Here is a 15221-nt window from a genome sequence, read left to right as displayed (position 1 = left end):
CGGTGCACAGATCACATCCCATCGATGGGGCATACAAGGGATTCAGCTTTGCTGAGTCATAAAGAACGCAGAGAAGTGTTTAGAATAGAAAAAGGACAAGATCTAATTAAAAAACAAAAGCCATTCTGCCGCTGCTGGGGATAGGGAGGAAGAACAGTCTGTAGAAGGACAAAGGTAGGGGGAAGTATGGCGACCAGTTAGGAGGCCATTGCCAAATGAAATGATGGTCTTGGACAGGGTGGTAGCTATGGAGATAGTGAGAAGTGGTCGGACCCCGGATATATTTTAAAGGTAGAATCAATAGGTTTTGCTGTGGTTGTGAGTAAGAGAGAGGAGTCAAGGATGGCTCCAAAGACTGAGACTAAGCAATGGAAGGATGGAGCTGCCACTGACTTGAGTTGTAGAACTCTAAGGAGCAACAGATGGTGGGACGGGATCCATAGTTCACTTCTGGATATGCCTATTAGGCATCAAGAGGGGCTGCTGCTGGGTGGAGGCTGGTGGTCCTCTTTCCCACCACTGACATTGATGCTAATATTGCCACTTGCCATCCTCTGCAGGACAAGAAGCTCATTAAGGCCTTCTTTGAGGTGTTGGCCCACCCCCAGAACTACTTCAAGTACACAGAGAAGCACAAGGAGATGCTGCCAAAATCCTTCATCAAGCTGCTCCGCTCCAAAGTGTCCAGCTTTCTGAGGCCCTACAAATAGTGCCCCTTGCCCAAGACCCAGGTTTTGAAGCCCCCAGACTCTTTAGCCTTCAGAGCCAGCAGCCCCCACCCTCAGATGAGGGACTCCTTCTGATCTCTCTTTTTGGAGAGGAAAAAAAGTCTCCATATAGACTAAGCGCTCTCCCTTTCTGTTCCTCTAGCTTCCTTTCCTTGTCTCCTTTGGCCTCGCTCTTTCTCTTTACTTTCTCACTTCCTACATGCTCCTGGAAAAGCCATTCAGTGCTGGCTCTGTTCTCCTGAGGGGTGGAGGGATGGTATCCTGCTCCGCTCCCTAGCCACACTGCCCATTTCACCAGCCCATATCCTCAGCCCTGTCATCTTGGAAGGGTGCTCGAGGCCCACGGAGGAAGTGGGCCTACTGGGGGAAGGGTAGGAGGGGCTTCTGCTGTTAGAGGTTGTGCCTTGCTAGTCGGGAGCCAAAATGTCCCCTGACTGTGCCCCCGCCAGGGATATTCTAACAGCCCAGGGTTCTGCCAAAGAAGCCTTTGACTTACAGGCTTAATGTCAGCACTCATCCTCTGGGATACCTGGTTTGAGCCCTGGACCGCCCACACAGCCAACTTTCCTGTCTATGTGCAGCTCCTCTCCTTCTTGGCCCATGTCTGCCTGGGGTCCAATCCATGAGGGCTTACAAAAGGCCCATACTACTGGCTAGTGGACACCAACTGAATGAAGAAGAGCAGCAGGAATTACCATGTTGAATATGCAGCTGTTGCTCCCCAAGACAAAGATTCTCTCTGCAGGACAGAAACCAAGTTTTCTAGCATCGCCCAAAAAAGAAAACAAAAAAAAAAATGTGTCTTTAAAGGACTAGACTACAGAACAATTGGAAGCCAGCCTCAAACACTAATCCCTTTTCTTACTTGCCTTCCCTGGCCCAGCCATTCCCTTACTCCCACCTGAGTGCTCCCTGGGGGAGCCCCACTCCCCATGCTAAGTGTTGCCCTTAAAGAAACATGACTGCTGACCAAAAGCCAGTCTGGGCCTTTCCCCCAGAGTTGTCTTCCCCCTGCAGTCCTGGATGGCTTGTGGGCTCCACCAAAGAGGACCCTGCTCTGTAGCCAGCCCAGAGCCACCTACCTCTGGCCCCAGGCCATGGGCAGCAAGAGGAATGTGTGCACTTGGCGAGCCTTCTGCCCACCTTGTCCACATCTAATAAGTGCAATCATCTTGAGTCTTTCTATGTTGACTAGAGGGAGGGGTTTTTGTTTTCTGGTCTTGTTTTTTGTTTTTGTTTCTTTCTCCTCTATTAGAACAACCCTATTTATAGCTGCCCAAGAGAGAAGAGTGTCTGTTTGGAGTGGAAGAAAAAAGGTTTTGAATCTCATGAGCCTTGAGAGCTGGAGCATCTGATCTGTCCCTGCTCCACCAGCAGAGACACCTGATGTGTAGGACAGTAACTATGGGGACTTGGTGGAGCAGTAAGGAGAGGGACCTGTGTTTGCTAAACCAATCCCACCATCCCTATGCCTCCATGGATTCAGCATGGACCTCAAGACTAGAGGCCGATGGAATTGGTTAGTGATCCTCCACCCGAGTAGGGAAAGCCTCCATCTTTTCCCTGCTCTCATCCATTTTTCCCCTGATGTGCACGAGGAAGAGGACCAGGACAAACCCCCTGGGGACAGGCTGACTCAGGGCCCTGAGGCCAGAGACGAGGCTGTGGGAGCCAAGAATAGGACAGCTATCCAGGCATGGAGTTGTTTGCCTGACCTTGGCCATTCTGCCTACCCCTGTTTGCCATTTCCTCTTGGAGCTGACTTCAAGCCTAGCTTCCTCAACTACTGCTTTTCAAAAGGAAGAAGAATCAAGTCCATGCCCAAGGCCAGATCCTTCACACATTCCACCTTCAGTCAGTGCTGCCTGTAAAATTATTTTCCATTTGCTCCTTCTAGTTCCCCCAAAGCTATACCCCTATTCAATCAAAAGCTAACAGTTGATTCCTATGGCTCACTTCTAATGACTATCTCAAGCTACTGTTCCTCAAAGAGGCTCAACAGTGAATAAAGGAACCAGCACGTGCTCCCCTTTGCCCCACCCCCACTCCCACCCCAAGTCAGTAGCATTCACCAGCCTTAGGCAGTAGGTAACCAATGTCACAGCTAGATCCACTGACATCCATTAGCCATCCAACACCATGGCCTGGGGGTGGAGTATCTGGCTGCCTTTGTCTCTCTGGGCCAAAGAAGGCTCTGCTATAGAGATACAAAATGGTTGCTTCTAAGCAGGTAAATGGTCATTTAGTAGAAGGATCCACACTTTGTAGGAAGTACCATGAAAATTGCTTTAACCAACTTTGACCATCCTCATTCTCCACCGGAAGCTAGGATAACTTTCTGATTCCTCTCTCCCTACCATTTTGCATCTCTCTCAAAGCCAGAGTGCTTCCCAATACATGCCTTCAGGGCCTGGCTCCTTGCTTTTCTTTCCTTTCCTGTCACCCCATACACAGAAACACACTTCCTCTAACCATTTATTTCATTGGTTCTGGGGCTTACAAATGATTTCCACAGTACGGAAAGTATAGGCCACCAAGCTTCTTAACTAATGTCAAGACAGATCCTGGAGACCAGATGAAGACCTACTAATATCCACCAAATTTGATTTTTAATTTAGGTTGTCCAAGTTGGGAGTTAAGAATCCAGGCAAGTTGCTTCTGTAGGCCCAGGGGCATTAAACTAAGAGTTAGTAGACTGAGGGGTCCACATTCAGAGACTCTCTAGGCCTTTACAGGTCAGAAAAAGAGGTTTTTCTCAGTGTAGGGAAGTAGGAAGATGGTGTAAATGGGAACCCTTCATGAACAAGCCAAGAGGTATTTGTAGGGTCACAGTACTGACCCTACATAACTGAGGTCTCATTCATCTTAGTACAAAACCTGTCCTGATTCGAGTCTCGGAATGGGAAGGCATTCCTGCAAAGGCTCCAAGCACCAAGTGGCGCATATCAGAAAGGCACTTATGACTTCAGCAATATAGCAATCTCTTTTTACTTCTCTTCCTCCATCTTTCTGTATTATTGGGGCAGGCCCATTCCCAAAACCTAGAGGAACAAAGTCAGGAGAAAACTCACCAGAGCCTGGACTTGAACTGCCCTGCCCCAGGCCTACAAATTCCCAGAGGCTGACATCAAGCTGTGACTGCTCTGACTCCCTCAGGACTGGATTAGTTTGAGGTGTTGGAGGTTCAAATTCATTGCTGAAAGTTCAGTAGTATAGCCCTGGTCTTTAGCACTAATCAAAGTTTTCATATCTAAGTTCTCTCCATACGCATGTTTGAGGTGACTGGAGATTAGGGGGCCGTATTTTAAAATGTAACATGGAGTGGTGAAACTTCTGTATTTGCTGCTTAACCTCAATATAGCAGGCTCAAACTAGAGAAAGGGAGACAAAGTATAACTGACCATAAGCAGAAAATAATGGTAACCTGCTTGGCTTCTTTCTTAAGCATTGTGAGAGAAAAGTGGAAGCAAACAACACAAGGATATCCTTAAATTTTACTTGTCTCAGAGGTAGCATACTCTGTCCTTGGGCCATTATTTGGACTAGGAACCCTCTACAAAAATATGTGATAACAGGGACTATAACCCCCAGTTCTGTTATCAGCTTATCTAGACAACACAGATTATAACCCTTTAGACAAACCAAAAACATTATTCTGTGTGAGCTGAACTTAAGTTTCAGAAAATAATCATTACCATGTGGGAGGCTTTTTTCTTTAATGCAGAAGAAATCTCAAAATATTTGTGTATCTACCTTCCACTGCTGCCGATATAGTAAGCATCTCCTACACACCAATAAATGATGCAGTTCATAGAGTATTTTGCACTTGGGGAAAAAAAAATGTATCTGAACTTGTAAAAAGAAATGTTTGGATTTTGTATTGTCCTTTTTATAATTATTATTAAAATACTAAATGAAACACCTCAGCCTGGCATCTTTTCCTGCCTCAATAGTTTACCCTAGAGCGAAAAAAAACTTTGAAGAAAAAAATGTGTCTTCTGGCTTTCAGACAGGACTTACCCCAATTTTTCATTTATCCTTTGTATTCATAATGATTTTAGAATCTGAAAAGGCTTGTCTATTTTAAAAAGCAGTATCGAGAATGATCCTGAGTGCAAGAAATTTGGAGCATCATCGCTCATCATAGTACAGGACCTGAAATCTAACCATAAAACTTCCCTAGCTATCCAGCGGTTACCACTTCACTTTCAATGCAGGCGGTGCAGGTTCCATCCCTGGTTAGGGAGCTAAGGGCCAAAAACCCAAAATGAAAAACAAAAGCAATATTGTAACAAATTCAAAAAAGACTTAAAAAATGGTCCACATTAAAAACAACAACAAAAATCTAACCATGGTTCACCTTCCTACTTTAGATGTCCCATTTCTAGCAAAGCACCAACACAGAGTCACCAGGGTTTTCTTTCTATGCAGTACGCTCTTGGTCAAAACATTCTGAAGTGCAGATCATTCAGCCACTACCAACATTAGTACCTAGGTCATAGGAAAGTAATGGCTAACCTCTTAAAAATGAACAGTCTCAATTTCTAGGCTCAGAGATGATTGTTGCCATTACAGAATTCCATGACATGAAAGTTTATTGGATTTAACAGTTCTGTGATATAGCCATTTAAGAGGAACAAGGAAAAATCACCCTGATCAAAAACTATGCATCTAAAAAAAACACATCTATAAAGCACATGGGTGCATTCTATTGCACAGTTACTGAGCTCATCATTGAGTATTAGGCTATCATAGCTTGATAATAACAGCCATGCTCAAGATCTGGATTCCTCATGTAAGACAGATTACAACTGACCTTTCCACATGGATCTGCTACCAGGAGAGAAAATCCAGTCTACTTGGTGATTATGAGTATAAATTAATTCAATGGCATTCTATTTCATACATTAACTTCCTGTAAGTTTGACTCACACCTTTGTGTCAACTGACAAAAATCACATTTTTAGAATTGCAAAGCTGAGGACCATATCCAGGTTCATAGTGAATGACTACACCAACTTGGGGTCATCTTCTCTGACTTCTTTCCTGCTGCTGCTGCTGCTAAGTCACTTCAGTCATGTCGGACTCTGTGCGACCCCATAGGCGGCAGCCCACCAGGCTGGAGTGGGTTGCCATTTCCTTCTCCAGTGTATGAAAGTGAAAAGTGAAAGTGAAGTCGCTCAGTCATGTCTGACTCCTAGTGACCAGCCTCCTCCATCCATGGGATTTTCCAGGCAAGAGTACTGGAGTGGGGTGCCATTGCCTTCTCCGGACTTCCTTCCTAACCCTCTTCTATTCCAAACACACCAAGCCTACACCTCCTCGCTAGGACACTTGCAATTATGTCCTAGAATAATGTATAGTCAGGACCAGTGAAGTATGGATCTGTCTATATCAAGCAATCTTTAAAGCGAGGCACATGAAGACTTTCCAAGGAAATCTTCCTAAAGTATGTGAAGACTTTCCAAGGGATACCTTGGCAAGGAAATCAATCTGAGAGTTTTAAGCAAAAACACTCCAGTTTCTCAACTTCTGTAAGAGATCTTCCCTAAAACTAATCTGTCTGAGATCCAGTCAGCACATATGCATATTCATGTTATCGCCATTCCAATACGCCTCTTTCACCATAGTCCTGTCTTACTTTACAAAAGAAAGGTGTTTCCTTCACCTGCACTGAATCTTGACGCAGGGCCCAGAGTATAAAAACCTGGGGAGGAGAAGGAAGGAGTTGTTTTTTCCCTTCATAACAAAATATTCCCATTACAATCAGTACTCTTATTTCATCTTAGAAAATGTTTCCTATTTTCTACCACCAGCTAACAAAAATACGAAATTGTTAGCTGCTCACACCATTATTTCCTACCAAAACCCTTTTTTTATTAAATACTTAAGTTTGATCATGAAGTATAACAAAACTATTAGAGTTCTTTCTTTCTTCTGTTACATGATTCTTTAACTGTTCCCAAAAGCCAAACATGAGAGTTCAACACAAATAGATACCTGTATTTGCCAAGGAACCAACACACCTTCTATGCTACTTTTAATTTAATAAATTAACTAATAGATTTAGCTATACATTTTATGGCATTATTACAAATTACACAATGAGAAAAAGTACCATCTTGGTTTTACAGTTTTTATATTAATATTAGATCTATATAATCTTAATCATGACTGACTTTTAATAACCTATTTTATAAGCTACAGTTAACAATTTATTTCCTGGTGATTTTATAATATCCTTTAAAATGAGTATTAATTATTTAAATTGAAGAATAAAGTCAGATCTTTTCCTAACAGAAAGTAAATCTGATTTGAAATGAAGACTGGCTTTGCTGACTCTACAAATGGTAGGTATTTTCCATATGGATATGAATCTGCACTTCAATATTTTAATAAAACGATACTGAAAGCATGTAATGATAAAAGAATTTTACCGGTGAATTCTTCTCTCACCACAGTGTGTCAGCCTGGACTTTTATTCCTCTTTCTCAGCTCTATAATTCTTCTGGAAAAGGTCAGTTTTCATTTCAATCCCTAAGAAAGGCAATGCCAAAGAATGCTCAAGCTCCCAGATAATTGCACTCATCTCACACACTAGCAAAGTAATGCTCAAAATTCTCCAAGCCAGGCTTCAACAATATGTGAACTGTGAACTTCCAGATGTTCAAGCTACTTTTAGAAAGAGGAATCAGAGATCAAATTGCCAACATCCGCTGGATCATGGAAAAAGCAAGAGAGTTCCAGAAAAACATCTATTTCTGCTTTATTGACTAAGCCAAAGCCTTTGACTGTGTGGATCACAATAAACTGTGGAAAATTCTTCAAGAGATGGGAATACCAGACCACCTGACCTGCCTCTCGAGACACCTGTATGCAGGTCAGGAAGCAATAGTTAGAACTGGACAACAGACTGGTTCCAAATAGGAAAAGGGAGTATGTCAAGGCTGTATATTGTCACCCTGCTTATTTAACTTATATGCAGAGTACATCATGAGAAACGCTGGTCTGGAGGAAGCACAAGCTGGAATCAAGATTGCTGGGAGAAACATCAATAACCTCAGATATGCAGATGACACCACCCTTATGGCAGAAAGTGAAGAAGAAATAAAGAGCCTCTTGATGAAAGTGAAAGAGGAGAGTGAAAAAGTTGGCTTAAAGTTCAACATTCAGAAAATGAAGATCATGGCATCCGGTCCTATCACTTCATGGGAAATAGATGGGGAAACAGTGGAAACAGTGTCAGACTTTATTTTTCTGGGCTCCAAAATCACTGCAGATGGTGACTGCAGCCATGAAATTAAAAGACGCTTACTCCTTGAAAGAAAAGTTATGACCAACCTAGACAGCATATTAAAAAGCAGAGACATTACTTTGCCAACAAAGGTCCATCTAGTCAAGGCTATGGTTTTTCCATGGTCATGTATGGATGTGAGAGTTGGACTGTGAAGAAAGCTGAGTGCTGAAGAATTGATGCTTTTGAACTGTGGTGTTGGAGAAGACTCTTGAGAGTCCCTTGAACTGCAAGGAGATCCAACCAGTGCATCCTAAAGATCAGTCCTGGGTGTTCATTGGAAGGACTGAAGCTGAAGCTGAAACTCCAATACTTTGGCTGCCTGATGCGAAGAGCTGACTCTTTTGAAAAGACTCTGATGCTGGAAAAGATTAAAGGCGAGAGAAGAAGGGTAGGACAGAGGATGAGATCGTTGGATGGCATCACCGACTCAACGGACATAAGTTTGAGTAAACTCTGGGAGTTGGAGATGGACAGGGAGGCCGGGCGTGCTGCAGTCCATGGGGTTGCAAAGAGTCGGACACGACTGAGCAACTGAACTGAACTGATAGTTCTTCTAGGTTACCTGGTGGCAGTTTGAGCCTAAAGCATCGGCTTCCTCTGGAACTCAAAGACCTAGGAGGAGCTTCAAACTGTGACTAGACTCCCAATGGATTCACCTGAGGATAACCCAACCTGGACCCTGGAGTATCTTAAAATGTTGATGGATGAAGCTTCCTAAGCAATGCCAGTTGCCTCTTAACTCTCTGAAATGTTAACAAAGAACCTCAGTAACTTGACTCTCAATCCTAGTATCAAACTATCATATCTACCAGAAGATCCACCTCAGCTTATTGGGAAGTTTCCTGGTGAGAAAAAAACCCAATAAGAGGAGAGGCATGAGGACACTGTTGAGTGAGCAGAGATACAGGATCCAAAGGTTGACTGAATCTCTTAGACTTTCCTATGGCAAAGGAGTTCCTCAGTCTTACTCCCAAAGAGAGCTACAGGAGGAGGAGGACACTGAGACTGGATCAAGAGTGCGCAGATTTCAATGTACCTATAGTTACTGCAGGTTTAACAGAGATTCTTCCAAGGATAATTATGAGAATTATCACAACACAACATACAGTAATTATGCCATGGAATTGAAAGAGTCATAAACATTCCTGTATTATTTTTTCTTGCTGGTAATTTTAGGATTATTATGAAGCAGCTTGGGAAAGACTGTGTACCAGTATTTTGATAACCTATAAGTTGGTCTTTTGTTCTTGCATTTTTTTTCTACCTTAATCTGGTTAACTTATGAAGAATCTATGTAGGTTGTATTTGAAATGATTTGAATATACTTTAGCTTCACTTTGATTTGACAAAAAGAAATACTAATAAGACTCGTTAACTCCAGAAAGAATGAAGGGATGGAGCCAAAGCAAAAACAACACCCAGTTGTGGGTGGGACTAGTGATAGAAGCAAGGTTCGATGCTGTAAAGAGCAATATTGCACAGGAACCTGGAATGTTAGGTCCATGAATCAAGGCAAATTGGAAGTGGTCAAACAGGAGGTGACAACAGTGAACGTCGGTATCTCGGAATCAGCGAACTAAAATGGACTGGAATGGGTTAATTTAACTCAGATGACCTTAGAAGAAATGGAGTAGCCATCATAGTCAACAAAAGAGTCCGAAATGCAGTACTTGGATGCACTCTCAAAAACGACAGAAGGATCTCTGTTCGTTTTCAATGCAAACCATTCAATATCACAGTAATCCAAGTTTATGCCCCAACCAGTAATGCTGAAGAAGCTGAAGTTGAACAGTTCTATGAAGACCTACAAGATCTTCTAGAACTAACACCCAAAAAAGATGTCCTTTTCATTATAGGGGACTGGAATGCAAAAGTAGGAAGTCAAGAAACACCTGGAGTAACAGGCAAATTTGGCCTTGGAGTACAGAAGGAAGCAGGGCAAAGGCTAATAGAGTTCTGCCAAGAGAACGCACTGGTCATAGCAAACCCTCTTCCAACAACAAAAGAGAAGATCCTACACATGGACACTGAAATCAGACTGATTATATTCTTTGCAGCCAAAGATGTAGAAGCTCTATACAGTCAGCAGAAACAAGACTGGGAGCTGAGTGTGGCTCAGATCATGAACTCTTTATTGTCAAATTCAGACTGAAATTGAAGAAAGTGGAGAAAACCACTAGACCATTCAGATGTGACCTAAATCAAATCCCTTATGACTATACAGTGGAAGTGAGAAATAGATTCAAGGGACTAGATCTGACAGACAGATTGCCTGATGAACTATGGACAGAGGTTCATGACATTATACAGGAGACAGGAATCAAGACCATCCCTAAGAAAAAGAAATGCAAAAATGCAAAATGGTTGTCTGAGGAGGCCTTACAAATAGCTGTGAAAAGAAGATAAGTGAAAAGCAAAGGAGGAAAGGAAAGATATATCCATTTGAATGCAGAGTTCCAAAGAATAGCAAGGAGAGATAAGAAAGCCTGCCTCAGTGATCAATGCAAAGAAATAGAGGAAAACAATAGAATGGGAAAGACTACACATCTCTTCGAGAAAATTAGAGATACCAAGGGAACTTTTAATGCAAAGATGGGCTCAATAAAGGACAGAAATGGTATGGACCTAACAGAAGCAGAAGATATTAAGAAGAGGTGGCAAGAATAAACAGAAGAACTGTACAAAAAAGATCTTCACAACCCAGATAATCACGATGGTGTGATCACTCATCTAGAGGCAGACATCCTGGAATGTGAAGTCAAGTGGGCCTTAGAAAGCATCACTACAAACAAAACTAGTGGAGGTGATGGAATTCCAGTGGAGCTATTTCAAATCCTGAAAGATGACACTGTGCAAGTGCTGCACTCAATATGCCAGCACATTTGGAAAACTCAGCAGTGGCCACAGGACTGGAAAAGGTCACTTTTCATCCCAATCCCAAAGAAAGGCAATGCCAAAGAATGCTCAAACTACCACACAATTGCACTCATCTCACATGCTAGTAAAGTAATGCTCAACATTCCCCAAGCCAGGCTTCAGCAATACGTGAACCATGAACTTCTAGTTGTTCAAGCTGGTTTTAGAAAAGGCAGAGGAACCAGAGATCAAATTATCAACATCTGCTGGATCATCGAAAAAGCACAAGAGTTCCAGAAAAACATCTATTTCTGCTTTATTGACTGTGCCAAAGCCTTTGACTATGTGGATCACAATAAACTGTGGAAAATTCTTCAAGACATGGGAATACCAGACCCCCTGACCTGCCTCTCGAGAAACCTGTATGCAGGTCAGGAAGCAACAGTTAGAACTGGACGTGGAACAACAGACTGGTTCCAAATAGGAAAAGGGAGTACGTCAAGCCTGATGCGACGAGCTGACTCTTTTGAAAAGACCCTGATGCTGGGAAAGATTGAGGGCAAGAGGAGAAGGCGACGACAGAGGATAAGATGGCTGGATGGCATCACCAACTCAATGGACATGAATTTGAGTGAACTCCGGGAGTTGGTGATGGACAAGGGAGGCCTGGCGTGCTGTGGTTCATGGGGTCACAAAGAGTTGGACACAACTCAGCAACTGGACTGAACTGAATTGAGTAAGTCTCAGGTAATGTCTGTTTCATAAGCCTGTAGTTCTGTAAGATGAAACTCAGTATCAAGAATTTGAAACAAATTAACTTGTGGAAGGAATGTAAAGAAAATATTGGTTGGCTTGGCCAGAGCATTGTTAGCATGCTGAAATGTAATAAAAATTTTTGATGTGCTGTTTCAATTTTCAGTAGTGAATAAATGTGTTTATAGAGGATCTTAATAAAATTTGAGACCTATTTGAACACCCTTTAAAAAAAGGAATTTTATCCAAAAAATTGTATTGACAAAGAAATATGAAAATCAGTCTGATTAACTAGCTGCCTCTGAGTGAAAAGATGACATAATTATTTTGATAAGACTGAAATCGATACTCAAACGACTAACAAATCCTTTTGCAAGATCTGTGGTTTCCAATTCTTTTAATTAAATAAAATTTTTAATAAAATTAAAGGAGGAGTCTATTTGGTAATGTGACACTTATGAGGAATTGTGATTGTCGGTATGTAATTTAGAAATAGTTCAAAGGCTTTAGGGATATCATTGTAACAGTCTCTTCCTTTCCCAATGTGAACATTTCTCAACATTTATGTCTATAAAAATAAAAAACAGGTAGAGAATTGTTGGGCTTCCTGGTGGCACAGCACTAAGAAATCCACTTGCCAATGCAGGGGACACAAGAGATATGAGTTCAATCCCTGGGTCAAGATAATTCCCTGGAGTAGAAAATGCCAACCTACTACAGTATTCTCACCTGGAAAATTCCATGGGCAGAGGAGCCTAGCGAGCTATAGTCCATTGGTTCTCAAAGAGTCATTGGACATGACTGAGCACACACAGAGAACTGTTATTGCACCTTATCTCCTTCCACCATTAGGTAATATTAGTCTAGGAACTCCTAAACTAATTGAGGAAAAACACCATATTTTTCATTAAGAGATACATTTTTAATAAAAATTGTACTTTTTTTAGTTTCACAAGTTATAAAAATATGTAATATATTTATATTGCTTAATAAATTGTGTACCAACAATCTGATTCACAAGAAACTTTACAACAAAGCCTATGGTCATAAGCAACAAACTTAAATATATACTCAATTTTGTTGCAAACAAGGTAATAGTGATCAATAAAAGACTTTAAAGCATACAAATATACTAATTAGGATAAATTTCTTGGGGAAGTGAATTAGGAGTTCAGTAAGAAGAGGAACCATATAAAATTTAAATAAATTGTAAATAAAGGGAACCATCTAAAATTTGTTAAAGAAGAACTTGTTCATATATCATTAAATGGATGCTGGTGGGCATCAAATATTTAGGGTATTTTCAGTCCACTAGATACATTTAAGTGGAGAAGGCAATGGCACCCCACTCCAGTACTCTTGCCTGGAAAATCCCATGGACGGAGAAGCCTGGTAGGCTGCAGTCCATTGGGTCTCGAAGAGTCGGACACTGAGGGACTTCACTTTTACTTTCCACTTTCATGCATTGGAGAAGGAAATGGCAACTCACTCCAGTGTTCTTGTCTGGAGAATCCCAGGGATGGGGGAGCCTGGTGGGCTGCCGTCTATGTGGTCGCACAGAGTTGGACAAGACTGAAGCGACTTAGCAGCAGAAAATACATTTAAGAATGATATAATGGTTTTAGTTTAAAACATCAAAATTTGCAGTATGTCAGAAATTACATCCTCTACAAGTATTTATATGATGGAAAATTTAGGTGTCAACTTAGGAATGAACAAGGAGATACATAGTCCTTTAAAATTCTTTTACAGAGTCCATTTTAAAAAATGTCTGAAGACCACCAGCCTATACTGTATATTGTGGAGATGGGGTTCAAAGGTAGAACAGAACCTGCTAGAAATTATCTTCGATCCTGCATTCCAAATTATATTCCTCCCCAGTTCTCCTGAGTACCTGAAATTACCCATCATCAGAATCCTAATACTTCAAATTCAGACACTGGTTTCCCACAGTTTTTGTTGTGTAAGAGAGGTGACTGCCAAACAGATTAGGATCTGCAAGGAATATGAGAAAGGATAGATGTATTTTTTATTATAGAAAAAGGTGGTGGGGGTACAAATTAAGACACCTGAGTATTAGTCTCTGCTCTATGCCTATCCAGAAGTTTATGCTACAGGACAAGCTACTATATTCTCTATCTAGGTAAAGTTAATAAAAGTTAATAAAATAACTTGTTAAACTTCCACCAAAAAGGAACAGGGAGGGGGCACCTTAAAGGCCAGGCTGCTTATTTCTGTACCAGGAGGTATAGAAAGGATTGGGACTTCCCAGGTGGTGCTAGTGTAAAGAATCTGCATGCCAGTGCAGGAGATAAGAGACAGGTGTTCGATCCCTGGAAGGGAAGATCCCCTGGAGGAGGGCAGAGCCACCAAATCTAGTACTCTCGCCTGGAGAATCCCATGGACAGAGGAGCCTGGCTGGCTCCTCTGACCCCCATAGGGTCGCAGAGAGTCCGATACGAGTGAAGCAACTTAACACACAGCACATAGAAAGGATTAATTATTAACCACAAGAATAGGCCATCAATTGTCACTCACACCCTCCTAAGCTGAGAACTTGATGAGAACTATAGCCCCAGTTCCACCTCTGGAACTGTGGTGCCCAAACTAGGAAGATGCGGAACAGAGAATGTCTAAAACTGAAAGGGAGGCTTTGTGGAAAGCAATCACCCATGCCTCCTATGGCATCTTTAGCTAGCTACCACAGACCCCAAACACAGTACTTTGTAAACGTTTCTAGCTTTTGGAATACTCCCTTCAAAAAAAATTTTTTTAAGTTAAATTTTCTTTGGGGGGGAGGGGAGAGAGGAGACAAAAGAAAGGAGTTAAAGTCTAAAAGGACAGAGAGGGTAAAGCTTCTCACTTCATTCGTCCAGTCACCCAATTCTTCTTCTAAGAGGCAACCTTTACCAGTTCCTCAGCTAACTTCTCTCTTTTATTTATTTTTACCAAAGCTCACTCTCTTTAACTTTGTTTGAAAATCCTTCAATCATAGTCCCTCCTGGTGACAGGGGGAATCCATAAAAGGCCCTGGCTTTGTTCACCTCGAAACGAACCTACCAAGATCAGCAGTAGCTGGTTTTGAGGCTGGGGTGGGACTGACGGGGGAATGAGAGTGAGAGAACCCGAGAGGACCGTCAGGGCGCACTCCTTCAACAGGCGAGTCCCTCACGGCTTCTCGACGTCGTCCTTTTCAATAAGGTGCTAGTAATACCTGCAGTTGCTTCCTTCAGGGGGTGGGTCGCAGATCACAGGCAGTGCGTGCCGACTGCGCACAGCAAAGCGCCTCAGGACCCTAAAGGCGCAGGAGGCCGCCTGGCGGCTCCGAGCTCTGAGGAGAGGCAGGGCTTCCCTTACAATCTGCCCCTCCGGCCCGCCCCGGCACCAGGAGCGCACCTTCTCGCCCGCAGGCGGCCGACGTGACGGCGCAGAGCCCGCGGGGCCTCGGACTCCTCCCCATGCCCGCCTGAGGCCTCAGGTGACCGAGTCCCCTCTTCAAAGGAACAGGTGGCGGCTCCTTATTGCTATAGAGACGACCCGGCTCGCGAGCCGCGCCCAGGCCCTGACCGGGGCGTCGTGACGTCATC

General features: G+C 42.6%; 1 protein-coding gene, 1 long non-coding RNA gene and 1 pseudogene across 4 annotated transcripts in view; 2 read left to right on the top strand and 1 right to left on the bottom strand.

Moving 5' to 3' along the window:
* Nucleotides 1-4651, top strand: part of SCUBE3 (signal peptide, CUB domain and EGF like domain containing 3) — a 36476-nt gene extending 31825 nt beyond the window's left edge. For all 3 annotated transcript variants that reach the window (XM_040249869.1, XM_040249867.1, XM_040249866.1), the window contains one exon: nt 561-4651. In XM_040249869.1, coding sequence (XP_040105803.1) covers nt 561-710 — 150 coding nt within the window. In that variant the 3' untranslated portion in view covers nt 711-4651. The remainder of the gene's footprint in view (nt 1-560) is intronic.
* The window catches only part of LOC120870230, a 96526-nt gene extending 89222 nt beyond the window's left edge, over nt 1-7304 (bottom strand). Inside the window, exon 1 of the long non-coding RNA XR_005722759.1 lies at nt 7166-7304. This is a non-coding gene — a long non-coding RNA (uncharacterized LOC120870230). The remainder of the gene's footprint in view (nt 1-7165) is intronic.
* A 1367-nt stretch (nt 7305-8671) lies between these two features.
* Nucleotides 8672-9164, top strand: LOC120870228 (annotated as a pseudogene).
* Nucleotides 9165-15221: the final 6057 nt, after the last annotated feature.

This window comes from Oryx dammah, unplaced genomic scaffold (assembly GCF_014754425.2).
Source record: "Oryx dammah isolate SB20612 unplaced genomic scaffold, SCBI_Odam_1.1 HiC_scaffold_11, whole genome shotgun sequence".
NCBI classification, from domain to species: domain Eukaryota; kingdom Metazoa; phylum Chordata; class Mammalia; order Artiodactyla; family Bovidae; genus Oryx; species Oryx dammah.
Note: the sequence above shows the minus strand (reverse complement) of the source record. Positions and strands in the feature narration are given on the sequence as shown.